Source organism: Merops nubicus, unplaced genomic scaffold (assembly GCF_000691845.1).
Source record: "Merops nubicus isolate BGI_N331 unplaced genomic scaffold, ASM69184v1 scaffold4105, whole genome shotgun sequence".
Lineage (NCBI taxonomy): Eukaryota > Metazoa > Chordata > Aves > Coraciiformes > Meropidae > Merops > Merops nubicus.
In genome coordinates, this window is record NW_008607469.1 from 69,126 (window position 1) to 91,617 (window position 22,492).

At 40.2% G+C, this 22,492-nt stretch overlaps 1 protein-coding gene across 1 annotated transcript in view; it reads left to right on the forward strand.

Annotated features, from left to right (window-relative positions):
* ABLIM1 (actin binding LIM protein 1) overlaps positions 1 to 22,492 on the forward strand; it is a 129,627-nt gene that overhangs the window by 67,070 nt on the left and 40,065 nt on the right. Inside the window, exons 7-8 of the mRNA XM_008939934.1 lie at positions 13,665 to 13,752; positions 17,828 to 17,886. Coding sequence (XP_008938182.1) covers positions 13,665 to 13,752; positions 17,828 to 17,886 — 147 coding nt within the window. The remainder of the gene's footprint in view (positions 1 to 13,664; positions 13,753 to 17,827; positions 17,887 to 22,492) is intronic.

A 22,492-nucleotide genomic window follows, 5' to 3' on the forward strand; every position in this document is an offset into this window, starting at 1 on the left:
ACACTGTAGCTCTAGAAAATTATTTCAGCCGGTTACTTTTTGTTTCTCCTGGACTCAGAGAAAATGGATTAAGTGGTGAAATGCTTTTTTTGCAGGATTACGATCTTTCATTTTTAAATCCTGCTTTAAGTCCTCCTGTCAGTGGGGAATTTGCTACTGACTTCTAGAAGAGCAGGATGGGATTTAGACCTGTCACCTGTAAAGACTAATTTTGGGGAAGAGTGTAGCAATAACACGTTTGAAACTTGAGAAGTGGAGAAGAGCCTGTTGGGGCAAGTCTGTAGCTGTCACCTGTTTGCAACAGGCTCCATCCGGGTATTGTTCTCAATCATCACTCTGGGAGGACTCAGTCCCCCCTCTCTCTTTTGTCTGCTTTGTCCGGATGCTTTCCTGGGGGGGGGAAAAAAAAGGAAACAAACCCAAAAGATATGTCTGGAATCTCTAGGGACTTTGAAGTCCACAGAATTAACACTTGTCTTTACTGAGCAGGTGCTTTATTGATAAAGAAATATGATACGCAGGTATTTCGTGGATGATTAAAAGTTCAAAATCACTACCTGAAGTGTAATTACCCCTGAAGCACAAAATGGGTAGATATTAATTATATGCTTATGTTATATTAAAAGATAATACAGGTCTAGTAGTTCTTTGGCTAGATACCTGGGATGTATGACATTTATTACAAACCTTTTTCTTTGTAAGAGGGAAAAATAGCACCCAGCAAGAGATGCACCTTTTCAGCACCAGCAACACAGATACTCTGGCATTTAAATTGTCTGTAAAACTAGCTTGGGATGTTTTGTGGTTTGCAGAGCTCACTGAAATGAGTGTCATAAATCACTTGAGTATGAGCTGAAGTGTCAAGAAATTGACTTTTACATGTAGGATTCTGAGAGAAAGATTTGCTATGTATACAGATGGATCTGCTGTTCCTTTGCATTCTATAAAATTGCATCTTGGCTGGAGAATGTTTTTTTCCCAGTAATGAGGAGAGTAAGAACTGAGGCAGTAAAAAACTAAGCAGACTAATCTCAGCAGCACCCATGAACTACTGCTTTTGAGACAGCACTCATGAAGACCCTGCACTCAGTTGAAAACTGGCAGCAAATGATGTTACATATCCCTTTCTGCTTTATGTCCATTACCTCTTTCCTGTATCATGGTTATTTTTTCTTTTAATAGTCTTCCCATGGTAACTGGAAATCTTGAGTTTCATATGGAGCTGAAGGAAAATTAGGGAATAAAATCCCTATGTCTTGTCAGCTAGCATTCAAAAGTACACTTGCATAGTTTGCATCTGTAATTGGAATTCACACTTTCCTTAAGAAAATCAACAAACAGAACAAAAAATGGACTTTTGGCAAAACCAAAATGTTCTGCTTTTAGCAAAGTACGTGTTGGTGGTCTGACGTATTCAAAGTTATTCTATTTAAAAAAGAGACAACCATGTCTTTGCACTAACTATCCACTGGTTACCTTGATGTCGTTTGATATTTTCACTGAAATTCTAAACACTTTGGCCAGAATTACAAAACAAGAATTCCTGAGAAATATCTGGGTGTAATGAAATCCAAGCTCATGATTGTTTGTGGGTGACTCGAGTTAAGAGCAATGTGTTTGGAAAGAAAAGTATTTGAAGAAATTCTCTCCCTTCCCTAGACTGTCTTCTGTTGCTTGTTGTGACCTCTTGCTGAAAGAATTCCAAAGGTAACAGGTTGCATTGCAGTTAATCAAGGATAAACCTCATTCTTCAGACTTTTTAAAGCATTATAATACCAGAGTCATTGGAATGACAGTGACATTTAGGATCAGTTTGCTACAAGAGCAGGTTGTAGTCACTAGAAGAAAAAGTATTCCCTGCTCAGTTCACCTCTGATATGTTTTTCTATTAAAACAACCTGTGAGTCTACCAGGTACAAATTAGCCTAAATTGAGTGCTTCATGTTGACTTTGTCTCTTACCAGCTACCTTTGTTTTATATTCTCTGGTTATTTTCCACAGATGTACTGTGTCTGACCTCATGCTTAGTTCTTTTCCCCCTCTTCTGGCCTTCACAACTTTCCGCTGTTGTTCTTGGGACACTCCCTTTGAACTGAATGCTAAATCACACGCCAAAGGTTGCATGGTTCCTGAAGCAGCCTTCTGACAGAAAACTGGAAAGACTCTTGTGTGATGAACAAGAAAGTCAGCTACAGTTACTTGGGTCTAGTAGTGTGCTTCACTACTTCAGCTTTTTGATGTTGTCATAGCTTGTGAGGAGCGGCTGAGGGAACTGGGCTTGTTTAGCTTGGAGAAGAGGAGTCTTGGGGGAGACCTTCTCACTCTGGACAACTACCTGAAAGGATGTTGTAGCAAGGTGGGGATTGGTCTCTTCTCCCAGTGAACAAGTGATAAACACAAGAGGAAATAGCCTCAGCTTGTTCCAGGGGAGGTTTCGGTTGGATATTAGGAAAAACTTCTTCACTGAAGGGGTTGTAAAGCATTGAAACAGGCTGCCCAGGGAAGTGGTTTAGTCACTGTTCCTGGACAGATTTAAAAGATGTATAGATGAGGGACATGGTTTAGTGGTGACCTGGCAGTGCCAGTTTAGCAGTTAGACTTGATCATAAGGGTCTCTTCCAACCAAAACAATTCTATGATTCCATGGTTAAAAAGCTCATGCTCTTTCCTGCTATTATCTCCTTTTTTTTTACTTTTAATCTTGTCTGTTGTGATCTAGTCATCTCCGAAGCTTCTTTCTGAATAATGATTCAACTCCAAGTCCTTCATGTTCACAACTGAAGACTCCCGTGGTTTGATCTAAGCACTCATCAGTGTTACAATGGTGATGTTACAGCATCTGTAGTCAAAAGCAAAACCTTTTTTTCTGTATTTTCTTTATATTCTTTATATGCATCAAATCAGAAGATTTACTTAGAGTACCTTTCGGGTACTCTGAGAGCATTTTCTGTGAGATTATAGTCATGTTCTCAAACTGCCTCTCTCAGTTACTGTTTCCCACAACATGTCCCTCAATCACACAGGGCCCTGCTCTCTTGCTTTTTCAGGCTTATTATGTTAGACTATTCAAACATACTTGTTGGGTTTAGATGGTCTTTGAGTCATCAGGAGATTTACCAGGAAAGGTTTCATATTCTTCTCTTGGTCAGTAGTAAGGTGGCTCATGCTGTGGGTAGAAGGAAGTACTCCCTGAGGTATCTGGCTCAGCAGAGCCTCCCCTGCTAACACATCCATCTGTCACAGAGCTGCCTAGCTATAGTTGTCTTAAGACTCTTGAGTACAAATTATTCAGGTCTCCTAATTTGTAGATGTTGACTCATGGCAAACATTAAAAAAAATCTTGCTTAAAAAACAGTATCAAAGAGGAGTAATATGTCTTTCAGCATTGTCAAATACAGAACAAAAAGGTACAGCTCCTGAATGCTCCTGCCTTTTCTCTCTAACCTTCCATCATTCCTCCTCTACACCTCACAAGTGATCTTTGCCTGATCTGTGATTTTATTTTTTTATTTTACTTTTTTTACCTATCATGCTTTAGTAGGGAGTCTTACTGTCTTTAAACATATTGTCCATAGTTATTTCTTGCTAATTATCTTTATTTGCAACTCAGTGCCTTAGTCGTTTGCCAGTTTAGGGATTTTGTTGGTTTTGGTTTGAGTTTTTTTTTTTGCAGTAGTATCTTAGTTCTTATAATTTTTCTGTGTATCAAGCATATGGACCATGATAATGTTTTTGTTTGTATTTTAGAATACAAAATTTGGAAAATTCAGTAGGATGTCTTAAAAATTCCTGGGTTTATCCTTCTGTGAGTACTTTAAGATCTAGGAATATGTATGTTCCTTTAAAATTCCACATGCACATATATATGCATATATTAAATAATGAACTACTGCATATTATTTCTGTTTGTCTATACATGCAATTAAATGATGATCAGAATGGAGATAATTGCTAATTTTTGAAATTGCAAACGACCTTTCCATGTTAGGATGAGGTCTAGTATTTATTACCTGCTGTCAGGTGAAAACTTTCTGATTTATGAACTAATTCTGTTGAAGAGTTTTTAAGATACCAAGGAGGTTTGTTACTGCCATTTTTTGCTAAATTTCAGCAGGTTGAAGTCAGCTATAGTTCTACTGACTGAGAAGGTTGATTCTAATTAAATATATTAGTAAAATATCTCTCTTCCAAATACTTTGGGAGGTATTGTTGCTGCACTGCAAGTACCACATCAGTTGGTGTGATCTGCTAAGGCCTATGCATCAAGCTCCATTACTAGGAGTCCAGGCAGAGAGACAGGTCAAGGGACTAACAATCACAACAATGCAGAGAGTTAGAAGGTAAACATCCAGTCTATCATTTACAAGACTCCACCTTGTCCCTTTGCTTGTGCCATATAAGTAATGCTCATCAGCAAAGCAAGCTAAGGGCTTATCTTTGCTCTCAGCAGGCTGGAGGCTGTGGCTGGAATGGCTTTCTCACCTTGCTGCAGAGAGACTGATAGGTCAACTGTACAGCTCAGCAGATCTCAACACTCTTGGTAGTCGGTAGAGGAGTTTTGCTGCCTGGTTGAGACAAAGCTATAAGTTAGGCCAGTATTAGTCTGTTTGGAAAGGCTCTTGGCACTATGATGAAGTTACTATCAGCAGTTGATTCTGATCCCAGACTAATCTGGCAATCTGAATGTGGCTGGAACCAGGTCCTTTAGGTGAAGCATCTTCTCACATCAGAAATCCATGTTGGACAAACTGTGTACAAGATAAGGGAACATTTAATTCTTTAATGCTTCGGGAAGCCTAAAGATTTCAGTAGATGTAGAAAGCCCACACCTGTAGTTATGAACTGGACCTGTTCCAGTGTTACTAAGAAATAGAGGAGGGATTTGTATCAGGCCTTGCCAAATACTTGCAGTTGAGAAGTTCAAAGTAAAAACCAAAAATCTGTGCAATAAACATGATTTAAAAGAACATTAAATGGTGAATGCTGGATTTTGCCCTCATATGCATCTAAAATAAGGGTAATGAAGGCAGTGAATTCAGAGACTTATAATGTACTTAGATTAGAATGAAATTTAATCTTAGTAAAATCTAGTGCATATATTCCCTCTGGATTGTTTCCTATTAACTACATGTTCAAGTCACTGGGATTGGGTTTCTCTGTGAATAGATGTAACCCCCGGAGCCTAACAGAGATGATGTTGAAATCCTGTCAATAGGCAATAAAGCTGTGTTTGCTATTGCTTTGCTCCACTGTACTGCCCACAGTGGTCTAACTGTTCAGAAATTTTAAGCAACTGTGGGTACATTTCTTAGTTGAGTGGAATTAGTTTCTTTGTACTGACCTCTTGCTGTTAACCGTGTAGATACTATGAGTTCCTAACTTTGGTCCTGCAAGTAGCAATAGGTGGGTTTGCCCCATGAAGACAGAATGAATAGGTCCCATAAAGACTACACTTGGTGGTTAAGCATTTCACTGGTGTGCACAAGTTGCTTGACATTGGAGGTTGCAGAAGAGCAGGAACTCAAAGCAGAGCTGACAGGGCAGTCACAAGTAACTGCTAGGGTCTTACTAAAGGAAGTTCAGTGGATATTCAACTGCTGTGAGGACTGTTTGTTCATGCCAGCAGAGCAGTTGCACAACTTGGGATTTAGCCTGAATCATTACTCACATCTTTGCTATAAGGAAAAATCATATTCCAAGCAGGTAATAATTACATTCCTATTAGCAACAACTAATGGATAGAACAATATTGTATGCTGATGGAATTAACACTAATATAAGTTACAAAGTTTATTAGACATCTGTTAAGGATTATACTAGCATGGCATTGGCAGTCACTGTTGGAATGCTGGAAAGTATTTTTGTATAAAAATCAGAAACCAGGCATGAATTAATAATGCAAGTGCTCATGGTAGCAGGACAGCTGCAGTTTTGGCTTACCCAAGGCAACACAGCAATTAATGGAAGGCTCTGAGGGTCTTCCACGTCTCATGTATGCACGTTGTCATTCAGATTTACGTTCACAGCCTCACGCTCCATTTCCCACTTTCCCCCAGTCTTGTGTCTTGTGTCCTGCAGCCCGTTCAGCCTGGGAACTGCCAGTGTGAGCTCTGCTTCCCGCTGCTCTGTCCTGTCTCAGGTTGAACAGAGGCACAGACTGTGCTGAGAGTGGTTTCTATCGAGATCTTGTGACAGTAGTGTTAAAAACAGCTTTAGAAAGTCCTAAAGGTGCATATCAAACAAGGATTTATCAGGCTAGAATAGTTTCAACGTTTACAATGTATTACACTTTCCTTCCTTTGGTAGTGAAGAAAAGCATGGTAGATTCTGAAGTCCTTTGGAAGGAAAGAGCAAAGGAGCTCCACTTTTGTTTTTGTATCTGAGAACAGATATTTGTAGTGACTTGCTAAACAGATAAGAGCCTGGGAAAAATGAGTGGACAGTTCAGATCAGGATGTTATTAGAGGCAAATTTTGGTCTTCATAGTGTTTTCGTTGTTCCAGCCACTCATGAGATCACAGAAGCCTGCAGAGAAGGAAACAATGGAATTTGATGTTATACCAAACATCAAACAGGGTTGAAGGTTCTGTGACCTCTGCAAGTAATTAAAATAAAGCTCCACTGGAAAATGGTAGGCTACTGCCACAGTTCCTGTTTTACAATTCACAACATTCCTTAAGGGGTCTAAAGATGAGTCCGAGTTATTCTTTGTGCTGCTCCCTAGTCCTTAAGAGACTTAAGAAATCAGGTCATTCTCCTCAGAGTCCTGGTAGAACTAAATACTTGATTAGGTTTGTCCATGAAATGGGCCCATTATACCTGTTTATAAAAATTTAAAAAGAAAAAAAATAGAAGAAGCTAAGGAGAAGGGGAGGTTTTTTACTTTTCCATGTATGCTTTCAACTGCACAGCAATTTTTGTGGTATTTAAATAGTATTAGAAAAGTAAAGCTTTCTATGTGTTTAATAGCTGTTTGTCAGGTGATTTCTAAGATATCTTTGAACGGAGAGTGAGTGAGTGCAGCTGTGCAAATGTAACACAACAAATATGCACTTAATTGTGTCCTTTGGCCAGTAGAAAATGTCTGGTGGTAATTAGTCCTTCCTCTACCAGACCCACTGGCATGTGAGCTCTCCTAGCGGGATTCTTGTTATTGTTCTCTCTGGCTCTTGTTCACTGTTGTTCTGGAAAGGACAGGACTGAAGGCATGAGTAATCTCTCACGTTCACCAAAGAGGAAAACATTTATTTAATCAGACTAGAGCTCTACAAGCACTCAGAGAATGAAAGTTAGTCTTGTGGGAAGCAGAGACAGAGGGAATGAACTTAGAAAACAGAGTCCTTGGTTTCTGAAGTACTCTTGCCATGGGGTTAAAGCTGTATGTGTGCTCAACACATGTATGTGTTATGCTGGGTTTCTGGGACATGTTCCATAAGCTTGTATGAAGCTGTATTTGTAGCTCCTGGGTTGGAATAATTCTTGAGATACCCACCATTGCCTTCTGTGACACCTGTGAGTACCAGCACACTTTTGGCTTCAGGAGGTCCCCAAAGGCATCTTGATGAAGTGAAGGCACATGAGTGTTGGGCATATTGTGAAGCATCAGCAGCGTGAGGAGGGGTTGTGTAGGAGCTCAGTGCATTGTGTTTGACTGGTGCTTCAAATGCCTCCCTTTGTCCCAGCCTTTTAGTTCACCTTTTAAACTCCCGAGGTCTCCTCGAGCTGGTTCACACCATGTATAATGCAATGGCGGTGCTCTGCGACCTTCCCATTCTGGACCATTGTACAGGGTTATTACCCTCCACATTAGAGGCAGCCTTCAAAGCCCTCTGTGAACAGTACACAGGGGCTTTTACAATGGCAATGCAGGCTGGTTTACTCAGCTGAGGGGAATTTGTATGTCCCAGTTGAAGTTACTTAAGAGAATAGCATGCTGGAAGAAGGCTGAAAATTGAAAGGTACTGAGCGAGTCTGAAAAGGTGGTCTGAGAACTCTCTCATTACCAACTATTGTTCTACGTCTTCATATTGTTATAACGCATAATGGCACTTGTACTTTTGCTGATGTTAGTTGGAACATGTCCTCTGCAGAACATACACGTCCAGCTCCCCTTTGTAGGCCGTCATCCACGAACCCTGGCTACTGAACCTCCAACTGCCACTCATAAGCCTTAGAGGAGAGGTGATTACATGGGTTTATTTTCAGGACTGGTCATGAGGAATATATTTGTGTAGTGGTTTGCCTTGGTAGTGTTTCTCCAAAATATTTTTTGAAGGATGCTAATTGTTACTTAACCTTCTTTGTAGATGGGAAACTGAAAATCAGTATTGCTAAAGGCTTGACTCTAGTATAAGTCCTGAAATTACCAGAATAAATAAAATATTAATACTATCTACAGTAAGGTTAAAATGAATTTTTTTTTACTTTACTGTGCATGTAATGCACATATTGTGTGTAATATAAACGTATAGTATTATATAGAAAATAAATAGAATGTGTATATTGGTGGTAAAACACAAGTCGGTGAGACCTGCAAAACTATGGAAAAGATTCAAATTTAATATCTATATATTTGCATTTATAATGTAAATTGTAATATATCTTTGGCCACTCTTCCTTCATTCTGCAATTCTATAGCTCTGGAAGTCTTTGGTAAATGAGTATATACTGCTACTTTTTTTTAATTGAAATTTCTTTATGTGCTCTGTTCAAGTGGGATTTAATTTGAGAACCTATTTTAGATTTGTCAGTGTAGGTAAAAGATAAATAGAAGAGTCAGAAGAGATTGTATTTTGTTATAAATTGATAACTGGTGTTCTTTGCTACTACTGCAAATGCAGATACCAGTGGATTTAACAAAGAATTTATAGGCAGTGACAGTAACACGTAGGTTTATTATTTCATTTGATAAGAAATTACTTTTAATTCACTCAGTTACATTAAAGAATTTTTATGCAAAGTATGAATAATAATGTTCAATATGTGTTTGTTTGGTTTTAGCACTTCTAGCTAAGCAAAACCAAGGTATTTACCAGTTAATTCATGGTTTTAGCACTTCTAGCTAAGCAAAACCAAGGTATTTACCAGTTAATTCAGCTTACTCAAACTTAGTTTAGAGACAGTATGGGTCATAGTTTGCACTTGATGGTTTGGATTGTCCTGAAGACCTCAACTGAAGCTGAAGTAATTCAGGAGGAATCATAAGCAGTATAACTGTCAAAAACCTAGTGGCTACATAGCTGTCTTTTGAGCAAGAAAGTGCTGCTGGTGGGGTGTAAGATGCTGCTTGAGAAGTTGTTGTGTATCAAAGCTAACTGTAAAGGATTTCGGGATGCGAGGCACACTTCAGAAGGGGGAAGGAGAGCTAGGCATAGTGAGAAGGCAAGTGACTTTAACCTCTTGGGCCTTGGCTGAACAATGTTCAGAGGAAATGGGAACTGAATTAATCTTACTTCTTACTACAGATAGGATTGAGATGTAACCCTTATGGTCCACAGCACAGTAGCATAAGATTGCAGAAAGCTGCACCTTGGCCATACTGAGTGAGGATTTAGTAGCCTGAGATCTGGGCAATACCAGGTGTCTAAAAGTGTGACTATTTCATCCCCTTCTAGATCCAAAAGTTTTTCCTGTGCATGACTGATATTTAGCAACCCGTTTCCTCAGATGATCACAGCAAGTCAGGCATAGGAAGATCAGCACTGAGTTAGTTGAGATGCAGATTCTTTTCCAGTGGATACCCATTGAAGAAAGGCTTCCACTGTTGATTTGTAGAAACATTACTGAGGCAGAAAGCTGATGAAACTGGTTTGGAAGTGTTAAGCAACAACCGCAGCTGCTGTGGTATGTAACTCCCCAAAAACCTCTCCAGTCCAGGATATGTTGGCTCTTCTGCTTAGCAAGGTTGTGTTATCTGGGGTGTGGTGTCCATTCATCATCTCTCACACTAGCCTAACAGTCAGCCAGTTATTTCAGCCTTGGGGAAAGATCCAATAAACTTGAAATTGGTCTCTGGCTGTTTTGAAGAAACACATGTACATCGTTTATTCTCTTGACAGTAGCATATTGGAAGTCTTTCCAGGGGAAAAAAAAAGGTATTCAGAGGCCACAGGTCTGCACATAATATTGTGGTGGATTCTGGATTTGTTTCTTCTATGAATAGCCTGGCTTATAGCACTTAGCAGATGAGTACTTGAATACAGGTGCCCTTTTATAAAGGATCCTCAAGAAAAGCTTTGTAATGAGGAGAAAAATAAATGGAATGTTTATTGGAGGATCATGGCAAATGAAAGACTTGTTAATATTAGCCCTAGATGTATACACAGATACAGACCCTTTTAGGACAAAGTGTGGATGAAGCTGGCAGAAGTCACAGACCAAAGTTACTGTGAATTAACTGCAGCACAAGGAAGAGGAAACTCAAGAGTCTGGGGTAGGACTGCCAGGGTAGCTGCACAAACCCCAAAGGATTGGCACCTTTTGCTTACAACAATGAAATGCAGCATTTGATTAAAACAAGGGTGCAATTAAAACAAGGGTGCAATATGGCTTTCTTGTTCCAAAACAAAGATAAACAAGCAAAGCAAACCAAGAAAAACAAAAAAAAACCAAACCCAAAACAAAAAAAACCAAAAAACAAACCACCCAAAACCCAAACAAACAAAAAAACCACACCTCACAGGCCAGATTGGAAGAACAGAAACTGAAACTGTAGCGGTGTGAATGTGTGATTTTCTTTGTCCACATGCCATAGTCCTCTCACAGTATAGGTATTTCTGCTGGATCCTAACTACCATTCTTAAAATTACGTTGCCTTAGTTGAATATCAGGTGCTTGGTAGGGAATTATTTCTTCGTGAAATAGATATGTACAAAGGTTTCAGTCTTTTGCACCTGGGAATTTGGTAAGCATCTCACAAGATGCAATCCCATCTCAGATGGCCTATCTCAGAGGTTAATTAATAGTAATATATCAGGCCCTGTATTCTTTCCTGTATTCTTTCCTGTTCAGACTTCATAGCTACTTAGGTAACCTACTGAATGCCTTCTGAGAAGCTATGAATTTTATTTCAGAAAAATCTATGTGCCTACAGGAAATCAGAGCTTCGTTAAGAAGAGTTGCAGTTATGCTACAGATATATATTATAGTTGGATGAGACAGGCAGAGCTCAGAAAAGATTCCAGTTTTATTATTTCAAATTTATTTTTCAATTTTTGTCTTCCTGTTTGGAGAAGAACCTTTCTGGCAGTGATTCAGCCTTCTTAGGAATTTTTTTGTCTGTCATTAACTGGTAGTGGTTCCCAGGGCATCAGATTTGCCATCATCTAATATGTCTGAAATCACTTGTGACAAGCAGCTCTGTGGGCCCCACTCTGCGGAAGAACTTCAGGAATGTTCTAAAGTTGGGACTCTTTTTTATTTATTTACCAAACACAGATAAAATTGCTGTTCCTCTGTATGACCAGTATTGTTTGTGTGAGGCAGAAAGTGCAGAAAAGGATGTCAGCATCTGCTGAGTGCTGAGATGTCTGAATTGGAGATCTACCTCTGAACCCTGTTCAATATTCACAGCCCCAAGCTGCATTTTTGTATACATATATACACATATATATGTGTAAGTAGCTAGTTTTTGCACATCTACATTCAGAATCAGAATAGCTGTAGTTTGATGCCAGCATTACATTTTAGAAACATTCAGAGTTTCCTCCATTTCTTTTTCTTAAAGTCCAGTCTTCAGTGGAACCGATGGGACACCTCCAGGGTTAAATAATTCCTAGAGAGAGTTGGAGAGGAAAAGGACAGCCAATAATGAAAATTATAGAAAGAGAATGAGCATTAATTCTGTTTTTTCTTTCTCAGTTCAATATTGGTTTTGTTGCTTGCTGCAAATCAAGCGTCAGTACTGCGTTTCTTCCCTCATTAGCTCTTCTCCCTTGAACAGGCATATCTTCTAGCAACTTTTCATTCTTTCTTTTACCAGAGCTCCTTTTTTGCCTGATAGGTTTAAGTCTGCTGTACAAAAACTAAATCACATCAGTCTCGGTGCCTGGTGGTTGCTGCCCTCTAAGGAGCAGGAGTCAACAGCAAAGGCAGGTTGGTTTTTTTCAGCTGAAGAGTCAGTGTATAGCTAAACTATCAGCACACCAAGTCCTCTTTTCTGGGCTTGTACTACTGAAATTCTGGGACAGGAATTGTTCTTAGTGATAACGAAAGATATATAGTCATGCCCACAAACACCAGTGTCTCTTTGAAGACCTTTCCCAACCTTTGCTAAAATCAAACCCAGGTACTACACTACTATGGAAAAAACAAATGAGAAGGTTAAAAAACGGTGCGACTTTGCCTGTAGAAGGGCTGGGTGGTAGAGCTGGTTGCTGGTTGTCAGGTACTTCACTCCATATACTTCATCATCTCATATAAATACTTTTAAATACTAAGCCTGTCTAATCAATGTTGAATATGAAACAAAAATATGTTGTTATTAATCTCAACACACATAAGGAAAAGTTGATTTTAGTAATGATACTGTCTCAGGTATAATGATTTGATGACATTTTACAAATCAGCTACAGAGTAAATATATTGTGTGCATATAACATCTCAACGGATGGGGAATATTTTGTGAAAAAGCATTTGAGGTTAGCTTGTTTGGCAAGACAGATAAAATTTTAAAGACTTGTAGAATTCATTGTTTGTCACTATTAAGGGTTGTTTTCTAGGATTAGTTATTTTACAATTAAAAAAGCCTGTTGCGGATGTTGCATGCTTAGTTTCTGATGCCAGGACATTAATACCTGGGTTGCTTTGGTCTCCTAAGGAGAAGGAATCACATTAATATCCGTGCCTTGATTCTTCCTGTGATTATAGGCCTGAAATCTAATCAGCTTTGTTTATTATGGATATCAATATTTATTTAAGAGAATGAATGGATCAGTGGATTTGACTTTGGGTAACAGAATCTGGAGTATTTAGCATGTTTACATCAATAACTTAAATTCATCTCAAACTGTCTATGCTAATGTAGCTTCTGAAGTCAGACATCTGTGAATTAAGTTAATGGTCCCAGAGGTGGCTTTAGAAAGCTCTCTGTTAATGCCCATATCAGCAGTGTCAGGAAGAAGGACAAGGTGTGAAATAGCAGGTTAAACACTGTCATTCATTGTCTAAATTCATCTGTAACAAGGGAGAAACTGAGAAAATACATGTTGTTTGACAAGATGAAGAGGCTGCAGGTTTACACAAATATCTGTCTGTAGTGTGACATTCATTGCCTTGGACTGCCAGATAGATGTTGGGCAAATCATGGAGAATAGATAGATTCTGACATAGCCTTTATCCAGAAAGTCTTTAAACACCAATTACTTGAATGGGAAGGTGTAAAGAGGAAAGGCTGTTCCATATTGCCTTGTTTCTTACAGCCTTTTATCCCAAGTAGTCACTCCTGGCCTTTGTCAAGGACAGGGTCTATCCTGGAGTAGATAGACCAGGGCTGAAGGAGTATGGCAGATCTTACATTCTTGTTGCTAGTGCCACATCACGAGGGCAGTGTTCTGTTGTGACAGGTAAACTAGAAGCAAAACAGCAGTGGTCTGTCAGCAAACAGTGAGTGCTCACACAGCAGTGCAATGCCTCACTCCCTCATTGCTCTTTTTGTTTCTGTTTAGGCGGGTGACAAGCATTATCATCCAAGCTGTGCACGATGCAGCAGGTGCAACCAAATGTTCACAGAAGGAGAAGAAATGTATCTACAAGGTAAGGATATCTCTACTCTAAAACAAGAAAATCAGACTTTGTAATTCTTCTGTCACTAACAGTTACTAACAGGCCCAGGTATTGCCCAGTATATTTTTTTTTGCATGATACTTTCACATAAAAAAGAATGTGCTCTTTTCTCTGATTGAAAAGTGTCCTTGACCTGAATTCTACCTACTCTCCTAGAAGGCAGCATGTTACACTATTAAGCTACACTTATTTTTATTATTTACTGTAGTGTTAATTACTCTTGGTAGAAAGACTTATAATGCACAGTTATGCAAGCCAGAAATCAAAGTGAAGAAGGCAGATACATGTTGGGATTTTGTATATTGTACTTACATTAGAAAACTTGCTTGATATACCCAAAAGGACTGTAAAAAAGTAGGAAAGAAAGTATGAAAGTGTGGTGGCAGCCATCTCTTGAAATCCTGAGGAGAGATTGCTTCTGGAGAAGTTCCAAAATTCAGATAAGAGAGTTAAGGAATTCCTTTGAAGCTACCTTGTATTATTTTCTTGTTTGACCTCCCTTGCAGTCTGTCTCTCTCATCTCACATTGACCTTATGCCTTCACCATCATATTCCAGCTGTGCACACAACTGGGTATTGAGTTGTGTAGCAGCTCTGCGTTGCAAGAGCAAGGAGGGGCTCAAAGTGGGTTGGGTAGGAGCTCCTGCTTTCTGATGGCAAAGACTCATTAGAAAGCAGCAGTTATCACATAGGAAAACTGATAATTTTCTTAGTTTCTTCACATCATAGTATCATGAGGTATGGACAGAGTTCAAGGTGAGCATCAGTTCTTCCTTTGCCGTTATTACTAAGCAGCTGTTTGCAACTGATGCTGTTTGCACCAGTCTAGCAGGCAGTGGGAGTTCATGTTGACTGGGCAGGCTGTGGTGTACATTTCTGCAGATCCAGACAAGACAGAAGATATTGCTTCTACTTAAACAGGACTAAATTTTGTCCCGGCCAAGTTCAGGTGATGTGAAAGCAGAGAGGAGAGATACCTTGGTCCTTGATCTGCCGTTATTCTCTTCTTGGCTGTGTCTCCCTTTCTGTGGCTGTGAATTAATGTTCTTCATGCTCACTCTGTCTCAGCCCAAGCTGCATTACTTTATTGTTCACAATAAACACATGTTTTCTGACTAAATAATGTTATTGCTGAGTGTGCTCCAGACTGTGCTGCCAAAGCTTTGCTTGCTGAATTCAGCATGCTTCTAAGTGTAAGGGACCTGAAGCCTTTCCTGTGCAACACTCTCAGCTGAAATGCATATCCTGAGTCCATCCAATCTTTTTTTCCCTAGGGTGCAGAATAACAGCATTCCAAGCATTTCTCTGAGATAAAAATACAGCACCACAACACTAGAGCTAGAACCAAAACCACATTATTGATAAAATACTTGAAAATAGGCACCTTGTATCTCACTCCTAGCTGACCTCTCCACAGGACATGAAAGCACTGCGTTGGTGTTGCTTTGTATCATAGAGGAGCCTGTCAGGTTTGTGCTAGCTACACTAAGGAAACCTGCAAAAGGAGAGCACAGAAAAACAAGCTGTCTGCTCTGGAGCTTTTGATGCTGAGGGTGGTTTGGATAATGCTAGCACAAGTACTTTGCAGTACTCCAACAAAGGAAAATGAAAAGCAGCCTCAGAAACATTCACTTTCCCATTGACTTCCTAGTAATAAATTACTATGTGGACTGCCCTAGAAGACTGTTGCTGAGATGAGAATGTTCCTCAGCATTTAGAGGGATGCTTCACTTGATTCTCACCCAGGCTTTCAGCCGTGTTCAGTGTGTAAATAATACCCCGACTTACTGATTTTTAGAGAGCTGTATATTGAAACAATAGTACGTGCAAAGTAAAAAGCTGGATAAGTGAACGTGTTGCTTGGTGTCTCCCAAGTGAGCAAACAAACATATGTTAAGAATGGGAATAACCACAATTTGCTGAACTGTTTCCTGTAGGAAAAAGAGGGGTGATGCAGCTTGAGAATTTGGACTATTCCAGGCATTTCAAAACAGCTTGGTGTGTTTGGGTGAATAAAATCTATTAAGTTGGGGGTAGTTTGGAGTTCAAGATAATAAAAAATGTTTATATTTAACTTCCTAGGCCTGCTCTTTCTGATTTGGGGCTTTAAATTTCACGTATTTCAAACCTCTTATCATTTGGTGAAAAAAAACTCACAACCATTAGTTCTGTTTCACCATCAAAATAACATCCAGACTCCCTTGTGTTTCTTGTTCACTTTCAGAGCTGCAGCATTCTCCTGGGATGTCCCTAAAGTTATGCCCATTTGTGCTAAATATTGCCCAAAAATGCAGTGTCAGCTTTTTCTTTGATGATGAGGATAGTTTTATAGAAAAGAAACTGAAATACAGATGAGCAGAGATCACTTTTCTCAGGGTCACACAGGAAGCTCACAGATGAATTTGAGAGATGACTTTCTGAGTCTTAATGCATCAGCCTTATAAGATGAATTCCTTTCCTCCCGAGTGCTTGGATCTGTCTGACCTACTAAGCAAATGCACAGGGCGTGCTTCTCTCCTGAGCTTGCAGGCCCTGTGGGGTCCTGGCTCCGAGGCTGCTGTTTGTTTACAGAGAAGGCTGTTGGTCTCCTCCTCCTGTTGTCAGATCATTTCCCCCTGCCAAATACACAGTTTCTTCTTCCTCGGCTTAGACTCAAAGCCAAACATCTCAGGCCCTTGGTTCAGAGTCGCAGCGTTCTCTCCCGTTTCCTGATGATGATTACACGGTGTGCTGCTGGGAAGAGAAACCATTCCTGCTGGGCTGTACTTCTGTACCAAGCCATGTAAGGGCTCCTTCAGACAGAATTTCCAGGGGCCCTGACCCACGCCTCTCCAGGGCTCGGAGGGTGGGGTTCCCTCTGACTGCACTTGAGCTCATAGTCACCAGCAGGAGACCTGGACTTTGCTCTGTTTGGTTTCTTTGTGGACAAAGTGAAGAGGTGACATTCCCCCTGCAGACAGACAAGGCTCTGTATTGGCGGCGTGGTGACTGGAATGAAGTTTGAATTTAACTGCAGCTGCAGGCAGTGTTAAAAGTCAGCATTAGCTTCTGCTCCATTCTAGCCTGGCTAGTACCTGCCAGCAGCTTCCCAACAGCAACCACAGTTTGCACTGTGTTCCAAAGGAGAGCTGAAATGGGGTGGAAGTGCTCCTTGCCCCTCACACTGCTCAGCCTTTGAGGGCAGCTGGATATTTCCGTTTTTACAGCATAAGGGAGAATCCCCTGTTTTGGGACACAAACAGCAGAGACCTTGCTTTTTTCAGTAGGACGTGCAGCTGGACTATGGCACGTGAAGGTGCCGGTGCAGCACGTGGCACTGGCCTTGCAGAGCAAAGCCTAGAGGTGATGTGTGTGCCCTGGGCAAGTGAGGTACAGTGTCATCCAGGGAGAGGCTCTTTCCCATGCTGCTTTCTGCCACCTGGGCCAGGCTGGCCTCTCTAGCTTAGTGTGGTGGGTGAGACACGGCCTGGACTTCACTGCCTTGTGAATCTTCTAATTGTGCTTTTCCTGTTGCATTTTGCATAATTGCAGGGAGGAGATGATCTGAGTATTACTATGGAGTAAATTAATATAACACCCATTGCTCAAGAAAGTCATAGGACTTTCCCAGCATTAGTGGACTTAAAATCAGAACTTGCTTTTTACATGTGGTGCAGTGCGTAAGGGGAGAACAGATCAGGTAATCACAGCCCACTTAATTTGCTCTTACCCTCAGTCCTGCCCAGAGGAGCCCTCTGTCTTTCAGTTCCTCCAGCTGGTGCTTGCTGCCTTCCTTGCTGCTTGAGGCTGTTTGAGTTTTAATTAAGAATGTGTGAAAAGTGTTTTGACAGTCTCAGGAAGAGGCTGCTGTAGATGGGCCAAAGATTTTAATATTTTTTAATTTCACTTAAATACATATTTCTTATGAGCTGGAGTTGAATTGCTTGCATGGTTTATACAGATTCACTGTGTGATGTAGTAAAGAGATGCTTTTTAATAACTGACTTGTCATGACCAGAAGTTCTCTGCTTTGCTCTGGATAAAGATGGTTTTTTGCCTCCCTCAGGTTCGACTGTCTGGCATCCCGACTGTAAGCAATCCACCAAGACTGAAGAGAAGCTACGGGTAAGCTGAATTTGTGGCAATGACACACCAGATACTTTGTGCACATAATAAGTGAATGTTGGTTTTAAGAGTGACTTTTTCCATGTTTTTTTTGCATAGCTGTCAACACTCTGGCAGAATAAACAGTGGAGGCACTTCAGAGGTATTGCTCTGATTTTTAGGCTCACCACCTTTACATGCCTGTCTCAGTGCACTGCCTTAAAGATAGTGTCATTTACTGACATACAGACATGACAAAATCTCTAAGACAGTTCATTTCATACCTCAATTATTGTGAGAGAGACTCTTAAGGAGAAATGTGAACAGAGCAAATGCTACGATATGTGTTTTTGCACATCTGTATAGTTCCTCTATAGTTATCCCCTGTTCGTGTGGTTATTTACAGCATTTAGACAATATGGACTTTTCTGCCTTTGCCATAGAAATAAACCTCAACCTACAGTAATCCTAATTTGAATGCCAAGAAGAGCTGCAGTTATCCTTGGAGTCACCACAGCATATCCAGACAAACTTTCTGAATCAAATCCTTGATGGCAATAGTGCTGCACTAATAAATGCTGGAGCCTGGCTTTTTGCATGCACCAGGCAATTCTAAGCCCATATTCAGTAATTAATCTTCTGAACAATTTCCTCTTTTTCCTGACTCAGTTGGTCCTTTGAACTTTGCTAATATTTTTTGTATATAAATATTAGAGACTGTATATGAATAAGATGTCTTTCAGACAAGGAAATTAAGAGTTACTGGCACGGAGATGCCTAGGATATCCTGTGGGTTGTGTTCTAAGTGTGGCTCATTCACAGGAAGCCACATCCTTTAGAATTTATTCAGGTGCACTGGTCTGTAAAACAACCCCTGCAGAGAATATACTGTGATCTTAGGTGATGTGCAGATAAATTTTTCTTGAGCAGAGTTTGTGTTAGTGTGAGCTGTGCTGGTAATACAGAAGCATAATTGGCCCTAGATGGATGTGTGATCTAGCACGGCCAAACATCACTGTAGGTACCAACTGGCATCTGCACACTGTTCTGTCCTGACTCTCCATAAGAAAATGGAAAATTATGCTGGATTGGATTTTCTTCCTCATTTAACAATTTGCCTGTAGAACAGTGTTTTGGCCCTGCTGAAGTGTCAGAATGCTTGTGCTTTGCAGTGAATGGTTGGGGTACAATACCTCCCTTTCACCCAAGAGTCGTAGCAAAGCACTCCTGACTACCTTGCAGTCATTATGAACCTCCTCCAGCTGACCTTATAAATTGGTTGGCTTATTTCCATTCCCCATAGAAATGGCCAAAGTCCTCTTCAAATATTTTCCTTTCTTCTGTCACACATTCAAGCATGTCAGTCTCAGTCTTCTTTGCCCTCAGCTAATTTTAATTGGAGTGAAGTAAATGAATTCATCCACCTGCAAGACTTTGCCTAAGTGAGTTCACACAGGAAAATTAAGTGAAATGAAGGAATGCATATTAAGGGAACATCTGAGAAATGTTATGGCATAGCCCTCCAGGGTCACCTGGTGCCTGGATGGGAGCTTCTATGCAGAGGTCTAATATGTCTTTAAAAAGCATTGATAAATGCACCATCCTGAAGCTAGCTGGAAAGATGGAGAATTTTTAGCTCCAACTGTACATCACAGATAGTGTCTGTCTACTCCAGTGCACAGTCAGGCACCTTTTTTTAAGATCAATTTGAGTTCACTTTGATGACTTTGACACACATTTCATTCTGCTGACTCAGATGAAGGCAGTAGAAAACAGGTAGGTACAGAAACAAATGAAACTGGGAGAGCTGTGTGCTGTTTGAACTTGTCACCGCTAAATTATAAACTGTACTTTCATTGACTCTCAGATTCTTACAACATACATTTAGACCTGGTGTAAGAACTGGAATTTAGTTTGTGAATTGATAGATGTATGATAAAGCCATTTTAATACCTTTCAGGCTTTTTTTCAAGCTCAGGCCTAAATTTTCTGGTGGTTCTGCAAAAAGCCAGTGTCAAGGCCTATTTGCCCTGCTGGGTTTCCTTTCCCTATAGAGCAAAACAAAAAGCCCCTTATCATTGAAGTCACTTGGGAAGTTTTCAGCGAGTTCTGTTCTCTCTCAGCAGCTGACTTGTGATAAAAACTAATCAGCTTTCTGAATGGTCAAGATCTGAGAGGGAGTTCATAAAAACAATGGTTCTTCAGAACTTCCCCTCACTGGATATTTGTGGAGAATTACAAAGCCAAAACAAGCAGAAAATAAAGCAACCATAAGTATGTGACAAAAATATACATTGCTTAGGGGTTTAGGTTTTTTATACAATTGTCTGGCTCTTTGTGATTCTGCAGGGATGAGTAAGTAATATAGATATTATACCACAGATTATTAACTAGCAAGTAGTTATTAGTAACTTGATTGAAAAAAGAGCTTAACCACTGAGCTGGGGAAACTGCTTTCCTTTTCACTCATTTTTCCCTTTTGTGTTTCATGACAGCATTCCTCATCTGAGTTCTTTTATCCAAAGAGTCTGGTTCTGCGCAGGCCACGCTCTGCAGAGGTTTGCTGTTGTGTTTTCATAGTGTTGATAATGGTCTTCTCTACTGAGAAGATTCTTCATCACTGTCATTTGCTGCGCTTGCTACTGCTCCTGGCACTCAGCTTTCCTGCTATCACTTGCCACCATGGGCACTGACGCTGTATTTTGCATCATGTGGTGCAGTGTTGTTTGTTAATTCTCACATTTTCTTTTTTGTTTAATGAAATGCTTAAATTTTTTTTCAATTCAGATGAGCTTTGGGGGGCTGTAGTATTGTTCTTCCAGTGTTACAGGAAGTTTTTCTTCTACAACAAAAAATTAGAGTGCAAATATGAAGCAAATGAAAATGGTAAAAAGCATCTGACTTTAAAGCGATGGTTAAAAAGTAAATGGCTCGTATCAGTTAAAACAGTTTCTATTCTATATGTATTGAGCAACTACAACTCTAGTTGAGAAAATATTTGCAAAATTCCAGGTTTGAACATGGTCTCTGTGCTCTCCAAGAGCATTTGCCTCTCTCATCTGGGGCACATCCGTGTCTGAGTTTGGAGGTCCTCCCTGTCCTCTCGATTCTGGACTACCTTTCTACTCTCAGACTTCCTTGGGTTTGCTTTTCCCCTACAAATACCACCCACTTCCATCCCTTCTCCTTCAGGGCAGTGCTTGTTTTTCAGTTGTGCCTGCTGTGGAGGGACGTGTGGCTGTAGCACATGCAAGCCCACCTCGGGGAGCTTTCTCCTGGGAACCACGTAAGAGTGTACTGGTGTGGACTTAGTACAGGCTGGTGGTGGGCAGACAGGCTGGTAGAGACTGTGCCACTGGATTTCCATTATGTCTGCTCATGCTGCTTTCATGTCTCTAATTGCAAAGGAGATGTAGTCATATCATCAGCCAGGGCTGGACGTTTGTGTTAGGTGCAGGATAGTGCTATGTAGTGGAATCCAATGCTGTGATTCAGTGGGAGTTCAGGCAAGCCCTGTGCCCTGTGTCCTGCACAGTACTTTCATCAGTTAGCTGAGGATGTTGCAATGCATTAAGCACTCTTGAATGCCAGTCTCTCTGTTAGCTACAGAAATATGTATCAAGAAAATATAGAGCTATAATGATGTTTTATCAGCCCTAAGGAGGGCAATGTCTCAGCAGTCCTAAGCTTTATGGAATCTAATGTTGCAGTCTGAGAAAAGAAAATTATGGGACTATTTTACTCACCTTTTAGGCTGGTCTAGTGGCTTTTTGCATTCAGGTTAGTGTGCATGAGTCCAAGTTTCGAGTGCTGAAATCCAGGAGCCTTAGGATTATAAAAGCAAATCCTCTCCCATGTGTTAGGAAAGCATGCAAGGCAAAGTAGGAGTAATCCATGTCAAAAAAAAAGGTATGTTCTATTTCTTGTTTTGTAGATTGTGTAGGATACAAATAGCTTAGGGTCAGATGAATGTATGTGGTATGTTTACACATACGCTCTTGTGTAAATTCTGTATTAAATTCTGCTTAGATTTACATGCTGATTATGCAACACGTAATTCAAGACATTTTTTTGACTTCAAGTGTTCTTCTGCAGAGCAGGCACAAACATACTATCATTGCTCTTCTATAAAGATGGGCCAAATGCTTGAGTCTGCATGAAAAGTGCAGGTTGAAAATTGTAGGGTGAAATTCTGTGAATTCTTTGAGAGGTTTGCAGTTGAATTCAGTATGTTCTGAACTTCCCACTTTATTTTCTTCTGCTTTCCACTTAACTTACTCTTGGTGAAGGCTACGTTTGTGTGAGTAGTCTTGTAAAAGTTTCTTCGGTAGCAACGTGCCTTCAATAATCACGTGCTGAAAATTCATTCTCCTCTCTGGCCTTTGTGTCTAGAAAGGAAAGAAAAATTAATTGTAACCTAGTAATATGTGTGTCTGCGTGAGTTTAAACTAAACCTGTTCACTTGTTTTGGATTGATGCATACATAGCATAGACTTTTTAGGCAGAGAAATGATGAGTGCATGCATTTGAAGGAAACACTCTGTGAGAAGGATACAGTTAAACTAGCAGGCAGCCACAATGTGTGGTGCAACACTGAGGTGCTTTGTTGGTCTTGTACACAGCCACT